The 19,680-nt window shown below is 36.0% G+C and overlaps 1 protein-coding gene across 2 annotated transcripts in view; it reads left to right on the forward strand.

The window, feature by feature from the left end:
- LOC128558691 (uncharacterized) overlaps positions 1-18,042 on the forward strand; it is a 67,836-nt gene extending 49,794 nt beyond the window's left edge. Inside the window, exon 4 of one of the 2 annotated variants that reach the window (XM_053548765.1) lies at positions 16,574-18,042. In XM_053548765.1, coding sequence (XP_053404740.1) covers positions 16,574-16,665 — 92 coding nt within the window. In that variant the 3' untranslated portion in view covers positions 16,666-18,042. The remainder of the gene's footprint in view (positions 1-16,573) is intronic. The other variant, XM_053548766.1, reaches the window with a different exon arrangement.
- The last annotated feature ends 1,638 nt before the right edge of the window (positions 18,043-19,680 follow it).

The raw sequence follows: 19,680 nt of genomic DNA on the forward strand, positions 1-19,680 counted from the left end.
TTAGGCAATGCTACATGTGAAATATCTAAGCTGTAGGCCTTCTGGTTTATTTTTTAGAAATTTTTTGAAGATTTTCCTATGTAAAATCAAGTGACCCCTGGGGCGGGGTCAATTTTGACACCGGGGTCATGATTTGAACAACTTTTGTAGAGGTCCACTAGGAAATGCTACATGTGAAATATCTAAGCTCTAGGCCTTCTGGATTATTTTTAGAAAAATTTTGAAGATTTTCTTATGTAAAATCAAGTGACCCCTGGGGCGGGGTCAATTTTGACCCCAGGGTCATGATTTGAACAACTTTAGTAGAGGTCCATTAGGCAATGCTACATGTGAAATATCTAAGCTCTAGGGCTTCTGGTTTTTGAGAAGAAGATTTTTTAAGATTTTCCTATGTAAAATCAAGTGACCCCTGGGGCAGGGTCAATTTTGACCCCGGGGTCATGATTTGAACAAAATTGGTAGAGGTCTACTAGGCAGTGTTTCACACCAAATATCTAAGCTCTAGGGCTTTTGGTTTTTGAGAAGAAGGTTTTTGAAGTTTTTCCTTTTGGTTGCCATGGCAACCAGAGTTCTGCATGGAATTCAATTCTTTGAAAAGTTTTTGTAGAACTTCACCCAAGGAACATTCCTGTGAAGTTTGGATGAAATTGGTTTAGTGGTTTATGAGGAGATGTTGTTTAAAGGAAAGTGTGGACGGACGGACGGACGGACGGACGCCGGACGGTGAGCGATTACAATAGCTCACCCCGAGCACTTTGTGCTCAGGTGAGCTAAAAAGGTGATAGGTCAAATCCAGTAAATTATAGACCAATTTCATTAACATGTGTCCTATGCAAAGTTCTTGAACACATTGTTTCCTCATCAATTGTTAAGCACTTCACCAACCATGGTATTCTGTATGACCTAAGCATGGTTTTAGGGAAAAAAGGTCATGTGTTACTCAGTTAGTTATGTTAGTAAATGATCTGGTCACCTCAGTCTACAATAAGAAACAAGTAGATCTTATACTTCTAGACTTCAGTAAGGCTTTCGACAAGGTTAGCCATGAGAAAGTCCTACTAAAAATGCATGAATATGGAGTCAGAGGTAACACACTAAGATGGGTCAAAGGCTTCTTAGATAATAGGATCCAATCAGTAGTCCTAAAAGGCACTACCTCTGATGCCATCCCAGTATCATCAGGTGTCCCGCAGGGGTCTGTACTTGGTCCCCTGCTCTTCCTAGCTTATATAAATGACCTCCCACAAAAGATCAGTTCCAAAGTCCGTCTGTTTGCAGAATCGGTCAGCTCAGCTAAATACCTAGGCGTGGATATCTCAAATGACCTATCATGGGACAATCACATAAATAGGTCAACCAAAAAAAGCTAACCAAACCCTAGGGTTCTTACGAAGAAACATTAAGGTCAAATCCCAACCCATTAAGACCATTGCTTACCAGACTCTAGTCCGACCCCAGCTTGAATATGCCTCTGAGGTATGGTCGCCCCACACCCAAACCCAGATAGACCAAATTGAAAGTGTCCAAAGGAGAGCCGCTCGTTGGATCAAGACTGACTACGGCCGTACTTCCAGTGAAACAGATATGCTACACTCCCTAAACCTTCGTCGATTGGATTTAAGGCGTATAGATTCAAGGTTATCACTCTTCTATAAGATTCATCATGATCTGGTTGCTATCCCAATCATAGATTACCTTACCCCAATGACCCGTTGTGTCCGCTATGGCCATTCCCTTAGCTATAGGTTAATTACTGCAACTAAAGACTATTACAAGTTCTCTTATTTTCCGAGAACTGTGTACCATTGGAACCAACTTCCCCCAGTGTCGCCCACCTCCCTACCCTAGAGCAGTTCAGTGCCGCAGTTTGCAGCCTTGAACATGTCTCGCCCTAGTTATCCTGCAAACTCAAGTTTTAACCTTTTATTTCACCAAAGTTATTTTTTAAGTTTCTTCCACTCTAAATTTTTATCACTATATTCTTTCTCTTAATGATTTTGACGCGCAAAACGTTTACGTCCCCGCAAGGGGTTCGACGGTTACGGAAGATAGGTTGATCGTCGGCGTTTAATCTTACATTTTTACGTTTTACATTAGCAAAATAAAGGAATTTAGTTAATTTGTTAAGTACAGATTTTTAACTACTTTTCACTATATTTTTAAATTTTTACATATATGGCCAAGAATAATAATATCTTGGCAAACATTTAAATCTAAGTCCCTGTAAAGTGGACATATAAGGAATAATGATATTCGTTCCCGATGACACTCGTGTGACACTGTGAATTCTTTCGGTGTTCTGTATCAGTATTACGATAACTGCCTTCTTCTTGCAGAACATCTAAATTACTTAAACCTCTACGATAATTCACATTGTTTATGCAATTAATATATTTCTCTTGAGAGAATTCTTCTTTAAACATACAATACGTATCTAATTTGTCATGTTAAAAACATCGTTGTAGCACAATTACATATATTGATCTTTAACTCTTTGTATTAACTGTTGCAACTGCACATTTGTAATATTTACATCGTTCTATATATAGGCAAACCAAGATTATGTAATAATTGTTTAACTTCTAAAGACCATTTGTTTAAAATGTTACCATTTGCATCAATCGTATTAAAAACTCTATACATTATGGACTCTGGATTTTTCTTTGCAATCTTTGCCAATATTTTTGAATTCTAATTTTCCTATAGAATATAAATGGGAAAATCTACCTAGTTCCTCCTTAACTATTGCGTTTACAGTTTGCTGTCTAACATCCAGTACTTTAAAAACTTCATATGTACACGCTCAATATCCTGAGCTTTTGTTTCTAAACTATCTTAAATATGCCAAAACATGTCCGAGTCGGGAATGGAACCCGGGCCGCCGCGGCAATATAAGCTTTCCAGCCTTCTTAACCAATACATTGTAAATGCAAAAATCGAGAGATACCCGTGATCTTACAGCTCTGTCCGAAAGCTAAGTCGCTCTGAAGCTAAAGTGATGCCTAGCTAAGGCGCATATTTATCTAAAGTTGCTGACCCCTAAAACGTAGTCTCGCCTTTACTAAAGTCGAGCTATTGTGAATTAAATGAATATGATTTGATGTTTACATAACGATTCAGTCATAGTTTTATATTTCCTCCCTTTCTTAGAAAAATAAAAAGTGAGAATCACTTTTCTTTTTAAAACCAACGCAAAATTAAATAGACATGGACTTCTTACATGACATATAACATGGGCGTAGGAGCGAGTTTAACTTTGGGGGGGGGGGGGCCAAACCTTTTCGACTGGCGGTTTGGGGGGGGGGGGGGGGGGGGTGCGGTAGCGGCAAGGTATCCTCGGTGCATTATTCGTGACAAAGACTCAAAGCCTTGTACAGGGATTAATTGGGCCATAGGCCTCTCAAACCTTTATTTTTTAGCAATCATTGAGTTATTCTGATGATACACATACGACTAGGCACTGAACTGTCTTAATCAGTCATATTATATATTGTTCTAATTAAGTGTGCCATTTTTTTACATTCTTCTGTTGAAGCCTTGGACATACAATCAATTAGCACTGCATTTGTCTAATTGTGGTATAAAGTAGTGGAAATATCATTTCCCTTGAATGGACAATGAAAAACAAAAAAATACATAACGTTTACATGCGTAAACAGGCTTAATAGTTAGGCCTACATTGATTTTGCAGACGCTCAAACCGGAACTGTAGTGATTGCTCTCAATGATATATTATTTTTATAAAATGTAAACAATTCTTGGCGTGGCGCGTACAGATTTCAGCACTCACACTACGGAAAGAGACATTTTTAGTCCGAATACAAGGGAAGGCCAAATGCAAATCAGAAATCAGGTTGAAAAGAATTATATGATGCTAAGTAAATGTTATATTAGACTGCAATTTATATCTCTTTTCCAAAATATTCGGGGGGCCAAACTATACTTTGGCCCCCCCCTCTCCTAGCTTTGGGGGAGCCTGGCCCCCGCTGCCCCCCCTGCTCCTACGCCTATGTATAATGGACAATGATTATATAAAATTTATTTCAAGTATTTCAAATAAGGTTTCATCGTAATGAAGACGATAGTGGTGTGCTAATGGGACATCACAGTGACATGTCGGTGATTATCTATGAGGCGAAAGTGGTTTTTTAGTGGGACATCACGGAGACATAATCAACATCAATGAGGCTACAGTGGTTTACTAGCGTGGCATCATGAAGTTATGGAGTATTGACAGACATTCGCGTAGTCAACACTGGGTGTTTCGAATCATCGTGCATAGCTAACCATGTGTTTTGGTACTGCGGTTACTGTTGTACCAATACAGTGTGTGTGTGTGTGTGTGTGTGCGCGCGTATGCGTATGCGTGTGCGTGTGTGTATGTTCGGGTTTAACGGGTTTTTTTCAACAATTTTTCAGTCATATAAACGACGGTGTCTGCTTGTAGAAGTGAGCACAATGCCCAACTTTATAGTGCTGCCTCACTGGAATATCACGCCGTAGACACGTGACATGATACCCCGACCAGTCACATTATACTGACACCGGACTGACCAGTCCTAGCACTACCCTCTTAATGCTGGGCGCCAAGCGAGGAAGCTACTAGTTCCATTTTTTACGTCTTTGGTATGACGCGACCGGGGATCGAACCCACGACCTCCCGCACTCGAAGCGGACGCTCTACCACTAGGCTATCGAGGCGGTTACCGACGCCCTACGTACTGAACTAAGCGGGCGGGTACCCGTATTTAGTACTTGCATATGTACAACATAATATTAAAACCTTTCATTTTTATCTGGCAGTGACATACAACAAGCATTTCATTAAGTTTAGAGAAACTTTTTCCTTTAATTAACAGAAATCATTTTCAGCAGTCCTCTTTCTTTACTATTAAAACAGGTAAGCTTCATGTAGAAGGTGACGTTTTTATTGCACAAGTGGCCTTATCTACCACTGACCTATCGTCAATAGATCAAAATAAGGTCTGAGTATGAAAGCTGTCTATTGTCATCATAACTGTGGCAGTTTGGCTTATATGTGTAATACTTCTAGCAAAGATAATCAGATATTTCTTGTTAACATGGAATAACACGATGTCATACAGATGTTAAGATACCAGAGACAACAAAAACAAATGGTTTAGTTTAATTCCTGGACCAACTAATTTGAAACTTTGTCTACATGATCGCCATTAACTGATCGCAAAATGTTTTACTTTGGTGGAAATGCTAAAGAATAATATTCTTTTATGAATCAAAGTCAGTTTACTTCCCGAATCGATAATGCCTTATAGTTTTGTTTACTGATCTATACTAAACAAGAATTTGGATTATCTGCCTTATTGAGATGATAAGGACCTCGGACATTTTCCTATTCAGATTGCCTATCCGATTAAGGAAAAAGTGACATAGGGATAGACTTCTGAAATTGCATAGTTATGATAGTTGAAGATCATTTCTTGATAAATGCGACCTCATTTTACAAGTTTATGAACAAAAAAGAAGACTTTGTAGACATTTCTCATTCTCTTTTCTATTAAAATATGAACATAAATCATTTTTACGTTTTAAACATCTTTCCCACCAGTCACGCAACAAAATAGTTCACATGCCTTTGTAAATAATTATTATATACGTATGCTGCAAAAATGGCACTTGGTCACAGGTGGGAAAGTGTTTAAAATAGAAAAAAACTATGTACAGGGTGTCAGCAAATAAATTTTTTACACTTATAGCATGTGTTTCCTAAACCTTACATATACACAGCTTTATTCATTTTTGTAAATATTTCAAGCACAGAAAACACTAAACTAAATAAATAGCGGACATAGAAAGTCGTAAGTCAAGAACCAAGCAAGTGGCTGCGACATATTACATATGTGTCTTCAACTTAAACATAACAAAGAAATACAAACGAACTTCTATGGGAATAGTGCCACTTAGGTGCAATGTTTTTACTTTTTGTAGGACACAGTTGAAGCAACCTAGAATGCATTTTAAGAGCAATATTTGCTTTTATTCGATCCAGCATACTATACCCTAACAGAACTACACCAGACACCATCTTATTAACTAACCTAGTTGCTTCTAGAATTTACACTGACACCCATAGAACTAATACTGACTCGCCCATAACTAACACTGACACTCCCAGAATTAACATCGATTCGTTCACACGTCTGAAACTTATTTCGAAGCCAAGTAAGGACCTCAAAGATCTAACACAGACACCCCAAGAATATCTATATAAATGTTGATACTATCTAGTGAAGTTCTGTTCCACTGATATAAAATGCTAAAAGTAAGGCATCCCTGAACCCGCAGTGAAATAGGCAGTCTCCTGCACCCATCCGTCTCAACTGAAAAAGGCCAACTACGCCAATGTATGGCCAGCTACACCACTGCATGTATTCAATAATAATCCTCCACATAATGCCCGGTCAGTATTGTACATGTGTATAAATACAGTATAGCAATAGATGTATAGAAAACAAACAATAGGATATGATCAATGCAAGTGTTATCATGGGCACTCGGGTGGAAATAACTGAAGTACAGTTAGGGACCAAATGTTTTGTTCTACTTTTATTTTTTCCGTTTCGTTTATTTTCAAAAATGTCAATAAAACTGATAATCTGCATGGTATCAGTTTATTTATTGTGTTAAAATATTTCATAGTAGACATACCTTAAATACCAATGCTTATTTTAACTAAAAATACACATTTTAAATTTTTCAAAAATATGACCCTTAGTTACAAACTGTTCGAATTTCAAGAAAACGAATATGAAATAAAACTAATTTTTGTGACAATTTGATAGGAATATAACTTATTTATCAGTATTTGAAGCTGTTATATAAAACTGTCAGCTACTGAAGTCAAAACATAGCATTGAACTTAGGGCAAAATCCCTAGCATAATGTCCGATGTCCTTTCTTAAAAATGGTTTTATTTTGAGTGAGTGAGTTGGGTTTTACGGCGAGTCGACACAAAATGGTCACATATCGCCGAGGTTTTATTTTGAAGAAGAATGCTATACATTTAAACATTACGGATGACCTTTAAAAATACAGAGCTTAACGTTCTTAATAATTCCTTCTATAATTACAAGTCCTAGATTTGCTAATTTCTAAATCCAGTATATGTTAAATTTTGGATTCTCTTATAAAATTGGTATTGTGATTTATGCCGTTTGTGAGTTACTTGAATTTCTGTTGCTAAAGAACGTACGGCTTGCGCCATACTACAAGAAAGGGAAAAATAAACAGGACTGATGTATAACTTCTAATGTTGTCCTTACGTAATCCTATTTTCTTTAATACTTAGAACATATTATCCTGAATTAATTCATACACAAAATTTCTCTTTCTCTAGATGCATATTTAAAAAGAATAATCGATCTTTCAGAAATTAATTTATCCATAGTTCAGAAATAGTCTTTCAAAAACATCTTCATTATAATAATTTAGAATTGTAAATGCAAATATCGAGAGACACCCATGATCTTACAGCTCTGTCCGAAAGCTAAGGAGCTCTGAAGCTAAAGAGCTCCTCCTACTCCTCACCCCCCACCCCCGCACCCACCCCCGCCTCCCCAAGCCACGCATTTGCAAAGTAGGCCCACAACAAAAAAAAGCTGTAACGGAAACATATAATACACGTGTTGCTTCAAAAATCCAACTGGTACATTTTAATTATATGCAAAATATAGAAAAGGGGTGAGACGGGTAGGGGGTAGATAGAAAGGAGCGGAGGTTGAAGGGAAGAGTGGAACAAGAATGAATATTCAAAAGGGAATACTAGGTAAGCTCCTTAATCACAGTTACCCCTGAAATGTAAACAACAGCAGCGCAGACGTACAAAAGACAAAACAAAACAACATACACACACACACAAATAATAAAGGACTTCGGACACTTTCTATATGAATTTGCCTACTCCAAAAGTGAAAAATAAACCACTAAGAAATAAGTATTTAATTACATATACCATCAAAATACATATTTGAGATTATTTCTTAAAGTCAAATTTTTCAATATTTGTTTCATAAAATGGTAATTTTTGCTCTAAATAGAATTACGTACCCTGTTATATACATATAAAAGCTGTTTTGCTTTAAAGAACATTGTTCCCCCCCCCCCCCCCCCCCGTGCATCAAAACCATATTTGGCCAGCATATGTAGATATTAATTATACACATTTTCTGTGACTATTGTGTTGATGCAAGGGATGGAGCAGTACTTTTAAACAAAAAATATAACTACAGGGTGTTCCCAAATGTAAGGTAACCAATACTTTTATATTAATTTTTAATAATTTGATAGTCACATATTTTTACATTTGTTTGTAACTAAAATACTACACAAATGTTTGAATGGGCATATATAGGCATGTTATACATGTATAGTAGTGAGAGAAGCAAATACTGTTAATTCATTATTATTCGTTGGGTTAACTTTTCATTGGCTTATCCAGGTTCTTTGTTGTAGTAGATTGGCAAATGTGTGCTGTAAAGTACTAGCAACACACCAGGTAATCTTCTGCATGCCCTCCTCGCGACGCGCACGCCACTAGCGATGAGGATGTAATTTGTTTTCCATTTTGTTTTTATTATTTTTTTGTTGTTTTTTTTTTATACATATATATTTCATTTCTTTATTTCTTCATCTTTTTCTGTGCAGTTATATTTATTTCTTTTAGACACATACTACATGTGACACGCATTCATTACTTCATGTTCTTCCTTCAGTGAAAACTGAATTGAAGATTGTTCTCTGCGGCGGACTAGGCCTAAACACAACAAAAAGGGGCAATATGTGTACAGCAGTTAATCTGATCCTGACTATATTCTATCCAACAGAAATAAAGCTTGGCATTGATATGTCTGTGATGCCTAGGTCAAGAACAGTAGCTTCTTGGCAGGTCATATCAGTGGCGGTTTCACATTCAGTCTGATGCCACGAAAGTGATTTGTCAAGTCGATTTCCATGCAGATGGCATATACAAATACGGCTAGACGCGGAAACGAACTAAACGGTCCAGCCGACTTTCAGGTGGAATTTTTATGCAGTGACCTGTTTCTACTTTAGCCCTACAAATGTCACATTTCGAATATGTTTTGCCCACAACTTCAGCCCTGAATAGACAACATTATATATAGATGGGTTGTTGTCAGACTTATCCTGATTTAACTTTTTCCGATCCAGATTCCTTAGGCAGCCTCAGAAAGAACTGTCATTTCGGATACATTTTATTACATGTTTAAAATGAGCCGTACTATGAGAAAACCAACATAGTGGCTTTGCGACCAGCGTGGATCCAGACCAGCCTGAGCATCTGCGCAGTTTGGTCATGATCCATGCTGTTCGCTTTCAAAGCCTATTGGAATAAGACAAACCGTTAACGAACAGCATGGATCCTGACTAGACTACGCAGATGCGCTATGTTGGTTTTCTCATGGCGCGGCTCAAATATTATGTGTGCCACTGGTACTTATCCCAAGCAAGAACCCACCCTACGGCCTTGATAAGATTACTGCCTTTTCTTAGTATTAATGTTATACATCACACAAATATCTGACATCACTTATAACAGAGCTATACAGACATATACATGTACTTAAATAACTACCTGAACCACTGTAATAAAACTGACCGGTCACTTATACATGTATACCTATTCACACATGTAATGCGTCAATAACTTTACATTAGGAACAGTGTATAGATAAATTAGATAAATCAAGTACAGGTTATTTGCAAAAATATAGTTCTCTTTTTTATTTATTTATACGATTTTAATCTTAAAATGTTATTTGTTCCTTAAATAAACAGATTGTGTCACTTTTTTCGACTGGAATTCAAATATTTAAAACTTCGGTAAAGTGATGACATTATATTTTTACGGAAATTAAACATTTTATTTTTTTCAAGAAACTATACCCTGGCCCAGATAAAATAAGAAAAACATCTTGATAGGAACAGATACAAATCAGTTTCTGCTGTAATAAATTAACTAATACATTGGTTTATCATTGACTCGAAACGATTTGGGTATTGTTTAAATACTTAAGGAGAGATTTGCATTTAAAATGTAGGCTAGAAGCATATGATAGTGTCCGAAGTCCTTTACACAGTTAAACAGACAATTAAGATAAAACAACACTGTAGGGCACCGCCCAATACACACAGACGCATTTGTAACCACATACATGCACACACATAAGCAGGAAAAAAAACAACAATCGGGCACTGCCTTAGGATTTCGGCAGCCAAAATTAAGGTGGACACGATAACTCCAAAATTAAGTTGGACACGATAATTTTCTCATAGTTACAAAGGGAGGGGATGGCAAAGCAAGCTAGGGAGCAAATGCAAAGTGAAAGGATGTGGGCGATAGGGGAAGTGAGAAGAAAGAGAAAAGAAACGCTAACAACAAAAAAGACCACATACGCAACACAAAATACAAGACGGACAGAAAACAAGTTGAAAATAGGGGGGCCGCCTTGGAACGGCCACTAACCTATATAAAGGAAACTGGGGGCTTAAACGCGTTTAGAGTATGCCAACCTCGCACTTACCCGACTTTTAACAAGTTAGACAACCCGATGTAAATAAAAACATTGTCCGCTGAGAAAGGCTTTCACATTAGTGAAAATTATCAGATCATATTAAATAAAACATTAATTTATGGTAAATCTAAGGTATGATTACACCAATGTATTCAACAACTAATCAGATTTCAGAGCACCAAGAACCTAACTTTTAAGGGCAAGACTAAGAAAGCTGCAAGACAACATTCCGCCCCCATCGTCCGTTTAGGATTTAGGAGAAAAGCATCAAGGAGTCTTACACTTTATTATTCATCGCCCCATCAAACAGGAAAGCGTAGCGATTAACTGCAGAGGGGTCAATCACCAAGCATGCACTGTGCTTCACGATTTTCGCATTGTATCCTCTTTTGATAAACTTGTCAACACATTTCACAAATACCTGATTAAAAGGACTATGTTTAATTTTCCGAATTTTATAAACTACATCTCCATAGTATTCTGGGTGTGTAAGACCAAGTTTTAAAAGCGTGTTAAGGTATCATATTTCTTTAAAAGTTCGGACGATCTGTAGTTAAATTTATTGAAAGCTTTCCGTGGCTTATAACGGTAACCCTGTTGTAATAATTTTGGGCGATATGAACATTTCTAAACTTAAACTTAACTTAAAAGTTCGGTAAGCAATATTACAATTTCAAGAATGAGTTATGAGTAATGAACCGTTTCCCTCAGCTGAACACAAGCAAATCAAATGTAAAGTTATACGTAGTCCAGATATAAGCAGTCCTAATTTTTCTTCCCTTCTTTGTGCCCTTTCTCGACAGCATCGTGCTTTCTCTTACTCAGCTGCGTTTCAGCACACATGGACAGCATTCTTTCGAAATCTGCATTGTGGTGGGACAGTAGTAAATTTGCTATTGTGTTCTATATAAAAACAACAATCTTTTGGAGAGCTGTCACACAAAGCCAGACAAATTTTTATAAAGAATTACTGCGTTGTATTCATAAATGAAACTAAACCTCAAAACGCCAAAAAACGTTGGAGTCGTAGTCTTCTAGAAGACAGTTTGTGTCTCATAACTAGGTCAGCACTAAAGAACATCTTTAAAACTGACAGCTTTTAAAATCTTGGTATGAAGAAATGTGCAATAATGTTTGTTTTCATTTCTACAAATGCTAAAAGCAAATATGTATCTTGAAATGCTACCAAAATGTCAAGCATAGTTCAACGAAATAAAAAACAGAAACTGACCACTTCAACTGGAGAAGTGTTGACGATATTAACTAACCCGGAAGTGTTGCTTGATTACATGTTCAGTACTGCTTTACCGAAATAACGTTTTTTAAGAAAGTGAATTTTAGATATTTTCTTTCTTTCTTTCTTCCATTTATGACTTCGATCAATACTGATCATTATGTCATGCGGGTTAGAATTGAAGTAGTCAGAAAAGTTGATAAAACAACTACCCATATAAAACCATACAACTTTGAAGTCAAAATCGCTCTGACAGCCAAATTTCAAGTTTAAAAAGATTAGCCGACACAACCTGTTAAATCTGTGTACAAGGCTATACTACCGTACATAATGGCCATCTTAAAGGAGTATCTTTCACTGCTTAAAGGTGCGGATGGAAATATCTGACTCGGGTAACTGTAGGAGGGATACCTCTTTGATGTTACTGGCATCAGATATTCGGTTTATCAGTGTCTTGTTCATAATACTCGGCACTTTAACTGGAGAAGTGATGAGGATTTTCTCTTTCCACATTTACCTAGCTCGGAAGTGTTGCTTGATAACCTATTCAGTACTATTATACCGAAATAACGTTATTTAAGAATCTCTGTTTGTTTGTTTTGGGCTCGCCGTCTTTCAATAGTATTTCAGTTATGTAAAAGCGGGCTGTAAACCTAACCACATGAAGACGAATGATTTCAGACACAACGTCTTCTATGAAATCCGCGGTCACAGAGAACATATGCCCTGTCCGAGGATCGAACTCACAACTCAGAGATCCGTAGATCTGCGCTCTCCTTATTGAGCTAAGTGGGCAAGTGAATAAGGAAAGTGCCGTGAAAAAATATAGTATCGCATACTGGTGGACAATTAATTCTCATTTTCATAATGAAGTAATAGCATGAGAGACTTTGTCAGGGAAACTCATCAACCACTAGATTATTATAATTTTGGGTCTCATTTTTAGCTGATTTTTGCAGTGTCTGTCTTTTACCGGAAATATTTTCTTGCATAAAATATGACTCCCACGTTTCTTTTAATTTTCATTCAGAACTGATGTTATTCTTACAGAAAATGTAAGTTACAGACATTTGTAACGGGTCCTAATGTGTGCTGCCGCTACTTCTTCTTCTTCTTCTTCTTTGACCTCTCGCCTTATGAGACGAACCGCATATAATGCGTCAAATTCTCCACCAAGTGAATAGAACAATTGTGATATATTATTTACACTGATGTGTATATTTATACTGAGCACACTGTTTAATTTTCTACTCTGAGCTTGTAAAATGCTTTTTTTTAAGTCTATCAGATAGTATGAGAATTTGGGGGTAGTCCCGTGCCGAACTGTTGATGTTGATACAAACTTGTTCTTCCAATTTATATGTCTATATCTTTCAGTACGAAGTCTGAACACTTAATTTTTTACAAATTGATTCTAGATCACAGAGTTTCTGTATAGCTTTATTATCATATCTGGCAACATTCAACACTAGATTGCATATAAGGATTAAAGATTTCCAATGTTCGTCTGCAACAACATGGTGAACAGTCTTTTTTCCATTGGAATTTACTTTTTGGGTTGTCTAGAAGTTCTTCCGGATGTCCCAAATCATACAGACAAAACATCTTGGTCATTTCAATAAACCAGGTATTACTATCGGGATGCTTTACAACTAGCTGTCTTCTAGCCAGTCGTTTTTCGACGGAATTGTCGTCTTGCAAACAAATGTTGTTGTAAAATGTTATAGCTCGCTTATGAATTTGAACTTCGGGGAAAAACGGCCAAAATTTAGACTGCTGCATTTGCTGTAGTCGTTGGTAAGGCAAAAAGCTGTTTGTGAGTTTTCTTCTGGAACAGTTCTAACTTATCAAGTAATTTTGTCTTTGGGAGGATGATTTCCAGACCATAATATTAAAGGTAGACTAGGTATCAAGTCCGCCTGAAGCGTGCATTCACACCGGTAGGAAACTGTATATTGTACGTCTAGCCTTCTGTATGTTTCTGCCAACATTCTCTTCCGCAGTGACTTTGATGGAATTGGCTCTCCTGAGACCTAGATTGGTACTTGAAGTTACACTGGCTATTTCATTGTTGTATATTTCATACATTTCATTATAAGTATGATTTGACTTTGTCAGAAAGACTTTGAGTGACTCGGATTTCTTTGGCTGAAGAATGTATCTTTCAAGGTTAGAATAATCTTCGGCCATTGACAGTAAAATTCTGTAGTCATCATACATTTTGGAGTTGATTGTGATGTCATTAGCACATGCTATAGCATTACATTTTATATTACCAATTCTATGTCCATTTGGAGCATCTACAAGCCTATGGAGGTTGACTTATAACTTATACAGATCTGTACTCATCACTCAACCTTGAAGAACTGCGTGATACACCGGAAATGCTTCAGACAACTGAGAGTCCCATTTGACAACACTCTCAGTCTGTTGATGAATACTGTAAATAAGCGCCGAGTGTTTGTCCTTAATTCCGAGTTGGTTATCTCTGCGAAGTAAATGTGTAGGGTTGACAACATCAAAGGCCTGCTTGGCATCAAGGAAAATTATCTCCAGATCTTCAGATTGAGCGTTGCTTTCCCTAATCAGCTCCTCAAGTACCAAAGATATGTGACGGGGCGAAGTATTTGCGGTGAAACCAAGTTGATTTTCTTTCAAAGTTGCAGATACTCTGTTCTTTACAATGGTTTCTATAACTTAATGTGCTGCCAACGGTATCGTAGGTTACGTTTTTTTTTTTTTTTTTCAAAAATAAAGTCCCCGAGATACGAAAGTCTTTTTGGTGTTGAAATTCTATTACCAATATCACAGTTTAGGTCGCCACCTATCAGCGTATCCTCACCACCCTCTGCATCCCTTGAAATCTTATGGATAGACCTGGATTTATATTTAGATAAAATTGGTACCTTTCCGCTACAGTTAGTATCACCTGGCGCTCCTGACAGATGTCTGTGCTGACTTTCTTGTTTAATCTTCAACATTCTCTCCAAGCTATCTACAAGCATCTGATTGATTGATCTCCTCTGTGTTGACAGTTTGTCCAGCAAAGGTTACAGAATCTACAATGTTTCTCAAAATGTTAATGTCGCGATCATAAGACATGTGAGGATTGCTTCCATTTATGAGTATTCGGCATCTCTGTAAATATATATGTAGTGTGTATTCAACATTAACACGTATGGTAAAAGAAACAATGTTGTGACCTTTTTTTGTCAGTGTCTTCTCGAACATTAGCTATCCCTTTGCTTGTAGGAAAAGCTTTGTAACATTGCAAACAGGCTTCCTAAATTAATTCGTAAGTTGCCGCATCTAGGAATAGCACCTCCGTTTATTTCGCTCATAATAGACTTCTCCCTCTAAGCTGCCTCAAGCTTCTTTGTTTTTTTCCACATTAAGTGTATAGTCCTTTTAAAAACCTCAGCCTTAGTCTAACCTCTGTCTTGCTTACTTGTAACCATTCTCTTTCCTTCTTCACATCCGCCATCCCTCTTCACTGGAGCAAGTGTGTGTATCATGATTGCTGTGGTGCCTTAGCTCTATCACTACTCGCACCGCCGATGCTTAAAGTAGTCTATACAAAGTAATACGTAATAGCGAGTTTGAATGAAAGTAAACAACTGTTCTACGGCGTAGAGGTTTTTACTGGGTAGAATGCTCTTTATATAAGAAGGATTATTCTCGTTATCAGTCACCAGCACTGACTGAGTTCAAGACTCTTGTAGGTAACAATGAGGCTTAATAAAGCTTATGAACAGAGAGTGTTTACCAAGAATCCTGACGACGAAGAGTGATAAATAACTGTGATAGTTGTATCAAACAGTATTGATTTCTCGTTACTTACAAAATTCCTGACCTCAACCGGCGGTTGTGGTTGATACGGCTGTCAACTCTTCTATTTAAAGAACTTTATATACAGCGGAAATTTCTACGCCGTAGAGCAGTCGTTTATATTTCATCAAGCAAGTGATGTTTTATCTTGCATAGTCTACTTTCAGCAGTTGGAAGTGAGAGCAACTGAGAGCTACTGAGTGCTGTGGTTCCTCTTTAATCTAGTTCCAAACCGCGGTTATAGGTTGGAAGCCGAATTTTGTCTACCAAGAAACTAGACGACGAACTGTGAGTGATAAACAAGTAATCCTTATTCTACAAGCTGTGTACTTAGTGTTATCTACATAAGTCTTGAACTCAATCAGTGGTTGATAGAGTCATCGGCTCATTTCATACATGGTATATCCTACACAGTGGAAATCAGTACGCCTTAGTACAGTCGTTTACTTTATTATTCAAGCGAGTAATTACGTTTTATCGTGCATAGATTATTAATCAGCAGTCAGATGTGATAACAGCCTTGAGCTGTATGCTGTGTTTCAACTCCAGTCTAGCTCGAAACCACGGTGTTATAAGCAGGGTGCGTAACCGCGAATGAAAAATAAGAACATTACCATTTCTTATGATATAAACTCCAAAATGGGTTTTGAAAAAAAAATGAATTGAAAAGGATGTATGTGTGGGAAGGTGGGGTGTTGAAGAGTTGTTTTTGTGCGGGAAAAAGTGAAAAAGTGACTGGAAAAAGATCCCCCTCCCCTCTTAAAATGGGGGTATTTTAATGGGTGTTTGTGTCACTGGAAGAATATAAGGATTGCTAGGGTAGCGCTTTGGAGTGATCAGTAACAAGGAAGGACATAACTGTGCCCGTTGAAGGAAGTAACATTTTCGCTGTTTTATTTCGAATAGTGGACTTGAAAACTTCATATTTTATACATTTCAGGTGGATGTTTTAGCTATGTTGAAGAGGCATGCATAACTGACTACGATTTATCCTTTGGACTTATTTATGTTCATTGTCGCAGTATGAAATAAAGATTAGAAGATACATATAATATATTGTGTTGATAATATGTTGGGTCACAAGTAAATTTCCAACGTAAAATAGTAAATTAAGGGTAGAATGCAGTCGTAAACATGTTGGGTTATGGTTTGATTGTGGTTGGATTAAGGTTGTATCATGGTTGGATATTGGTTGGATTCTCGACGTTGTATCGACGTCGTATAATGACGTCTAAAAACCTTTCAAATCCAGCTATAATCCGACGTTGATCCGACGTCGGAGTCCAACGTCGGTACAACGTCAATACAATGTCTTTTGTTTGCTGGGTGGAGAATGCGTGACTAATAGACAATATGTGTAGAGAAGACCCTGGGTTATAAACTTTTACGAGTATATGTTCAATGCATATTTCCTGTGTAAAATTTATTATCATTATTATTATCATTATTATTATTTTGATTATGAAAGTACACCGTCTCTGATACGAAATTTCGGTAAAGAAGAAAGATAATGATTTTTAATATTCAAATGAAATATTTTTACCAGTTTTATGCGCATTTTCAAGACTGTGAGAACAAGTAATTATTTTATATTATATAAATAATAATTCTACACCAAATAGTTGTTTAACTTGGAACAGTCCGACCAGAATCCAACGTCGTATAGACATCTAAATCTAACGTCGACTAGACGTTGTGAATATGACGTTGAACAGACGTTGTATTTTGGTCGCCGACGTCGCGACCAAAATCCAACGTTGTTTCGACGTCAGGTGTTTGCTGGGTATAGACTCTAGCAGTGATGACCACAGCAGAAATCGGGTAATCTTTTCACAAATACTGTTGAATTTCAGTTACAGTCATATATTTTGATTTTTTCTTACTTGCTCTAAGGTTAAGACTTCATTTGCTTTCGTAGATCTAAATGTTTCGAAATTCATTTTTCACTGTCGAGTGTTATGCTACATTTCAGATTTTGTTTATGTGTGCGAAAGAATAAGCTGTCATAAACGCTGACTGACTAATGTTCCGTGTCATTTTTTTTCAGACCAATGTTCTCAAGTGATGATGTGATTTATGCTAGACGACATAACATACAGCAGTGGAACAGAGACAGACTTTTTTAACAGTTCAAAATATTAGACTCTGATTTAGTCATATTTAGCCATGAAAATAAGACGGGTTAAACAATCACGTGCACTACATGACCGATAGTAGTAAAGTAATTGTTTGTGCGAAGACAGTATAACCTCATTTGACCTTTTGACCCTTGGTCAGGACTGGTCAATGCCGGACAATTTAAAATCCACAGGTTTTAAACCAACTAAAAGTTTTAAACACATATAATATAATGAGTTTACAAAATAAAATATATTGTTTGAAAGAAAGAAAATTTACTGATAATATAAATCCTCACTATGTTACGGCAAAAAATGGGAAAAGAATGTTAATGGCTACCTGCGCATCTTGGGGAAAATTTAAATCAAAGTTTTTTAAAAAGTACTTTTCACAGCAGGAAAATGTTAGTATTCAAAAAGAAAATGTTTCCTTTTAATTACCTAAGAAAGGTTTAACATTTCCCAGGATATAACAAATGGGGGAACCGGGAAATCCTTTAATAAGGGCCCCCTTTTAAAACAAACCTGGAAGCAAAAATGTATGGCCCCCAGGGACTTTTTTTAATACAGGGTGAAAAAAAGGGGAAACATGCAAACAAAAAAAATGTTTTTCCAAAATTAAATAAAACTAAATCAAAAACTTTTGGGAAAAAGAACAAAACTTTTAGTTGTAAAACCAGAAATTTAAAAAAAAACGAAATACAAATTTGGGTTTTGGGCCCAAAAACAAAAGGGTAAAAAAAAAACCGGGAAAAGGGGGTGGGCAAATTTTTACAACCCCCAAAAAAAATTTGGGAGTGAAAATTTACCCGAAAAATTTAACAAAAACCCAAATTTAAAAACGAAAATTTAAAAAAACAAAGGGGTTAAAAAATTTAATGAAAAATTGATGAATTTGGTCGGGTTTGATTTAGTTGATATGCAAACCTTTTCAAAATAAAAAAAAGGGGGGAGAAAAAAAGTACTTTTTTAACCATTATTGAAAATTTTAGTAAATATGCTTGGAAAATTCCAAAAAAGAATAAAACTGGAGAATCTGTTACATGGGGGCATTTGAAAAAAAAAAATTTTAAAAGGGGACGATTCCCAGTAAATTTAAGGGGGGGGGAATTAAGGAAAAAAATTTTTATAAAAAAAGTTTGAATAAATTTTTGAAAAAAATAAAAAATTAAAAAATTTCATACATTTAATGAAGGAAAAGTTTGAAGAAATTGGGAAAGTTCAATAAAAATTTTTTAAAAAAAATAATGTGGAAATTTTTTTAACAGAAAAAAATTTTTATACTTTATTTTAAATAATTTGCGGGATATGGTTGAAAAATATAACAAAACAAAAAAATTCAAGTAAAAAATGACCCCAAAACCGAACTATAAAACCCAAAATAAAGGAAAGGGGTTTAATTTTAATTTAAATTAACGGTGATTTAAAGACACCCAAAAAGTAAACCCAAAATTTAAAAATTTGGTTTATCGATTTTTCGCTTAAGAAAACCCTAAAAAGACATTTAAAAAAAGGGAAATATACACCAAACGGGAAACATGGGGAAAAATTTTTAAAATTTTAAAAAAAAAAAAGAAAAAACCCAGAACATACACTATTAAAGTTTAAAATGAAAAAATAGTTCAAGGTTCATTTTAAAACGGACAAGAACTTTAAATCCCTACAAAAAGAGGTTTTTTTAAAAAAGGGGAAAAATTTTATCAGACGAGCAATAAGAAAAAACAACTTTAGTAAAAGGGAAATTTTTACAAAAAAAAATTTTAATATTTGGGGTTCCCTTTAAAGGGTAATTGGAAGAAATTTACTTTAAAAAAATAAAAATTTAAAATTATATAAAGGGTTTAAAAAAAAACTAAATTTCTAATAAAAAATGGAAAAGAAAAAAATAGAAAAAAAAATTTATCATTTAACAAAACAAAGCGGGTTTCTT

The sequence above is a fragment of the Mercenaria mercenaria genome, chromosome 7 (assembly GCF_021730395.1).
Source record: "Mercenaria mercenaria strain notata chromosome 7, MADL_Memer_1, whole genome shotgun sequence".
Classification (NCBI taxonomy): domain Eukaryota; kingdom Metazoa; phylum Mollusca; class Bivalvia; order Venerida; family Veneridae; genus Mercenaria; species Mercenaria mercenaria.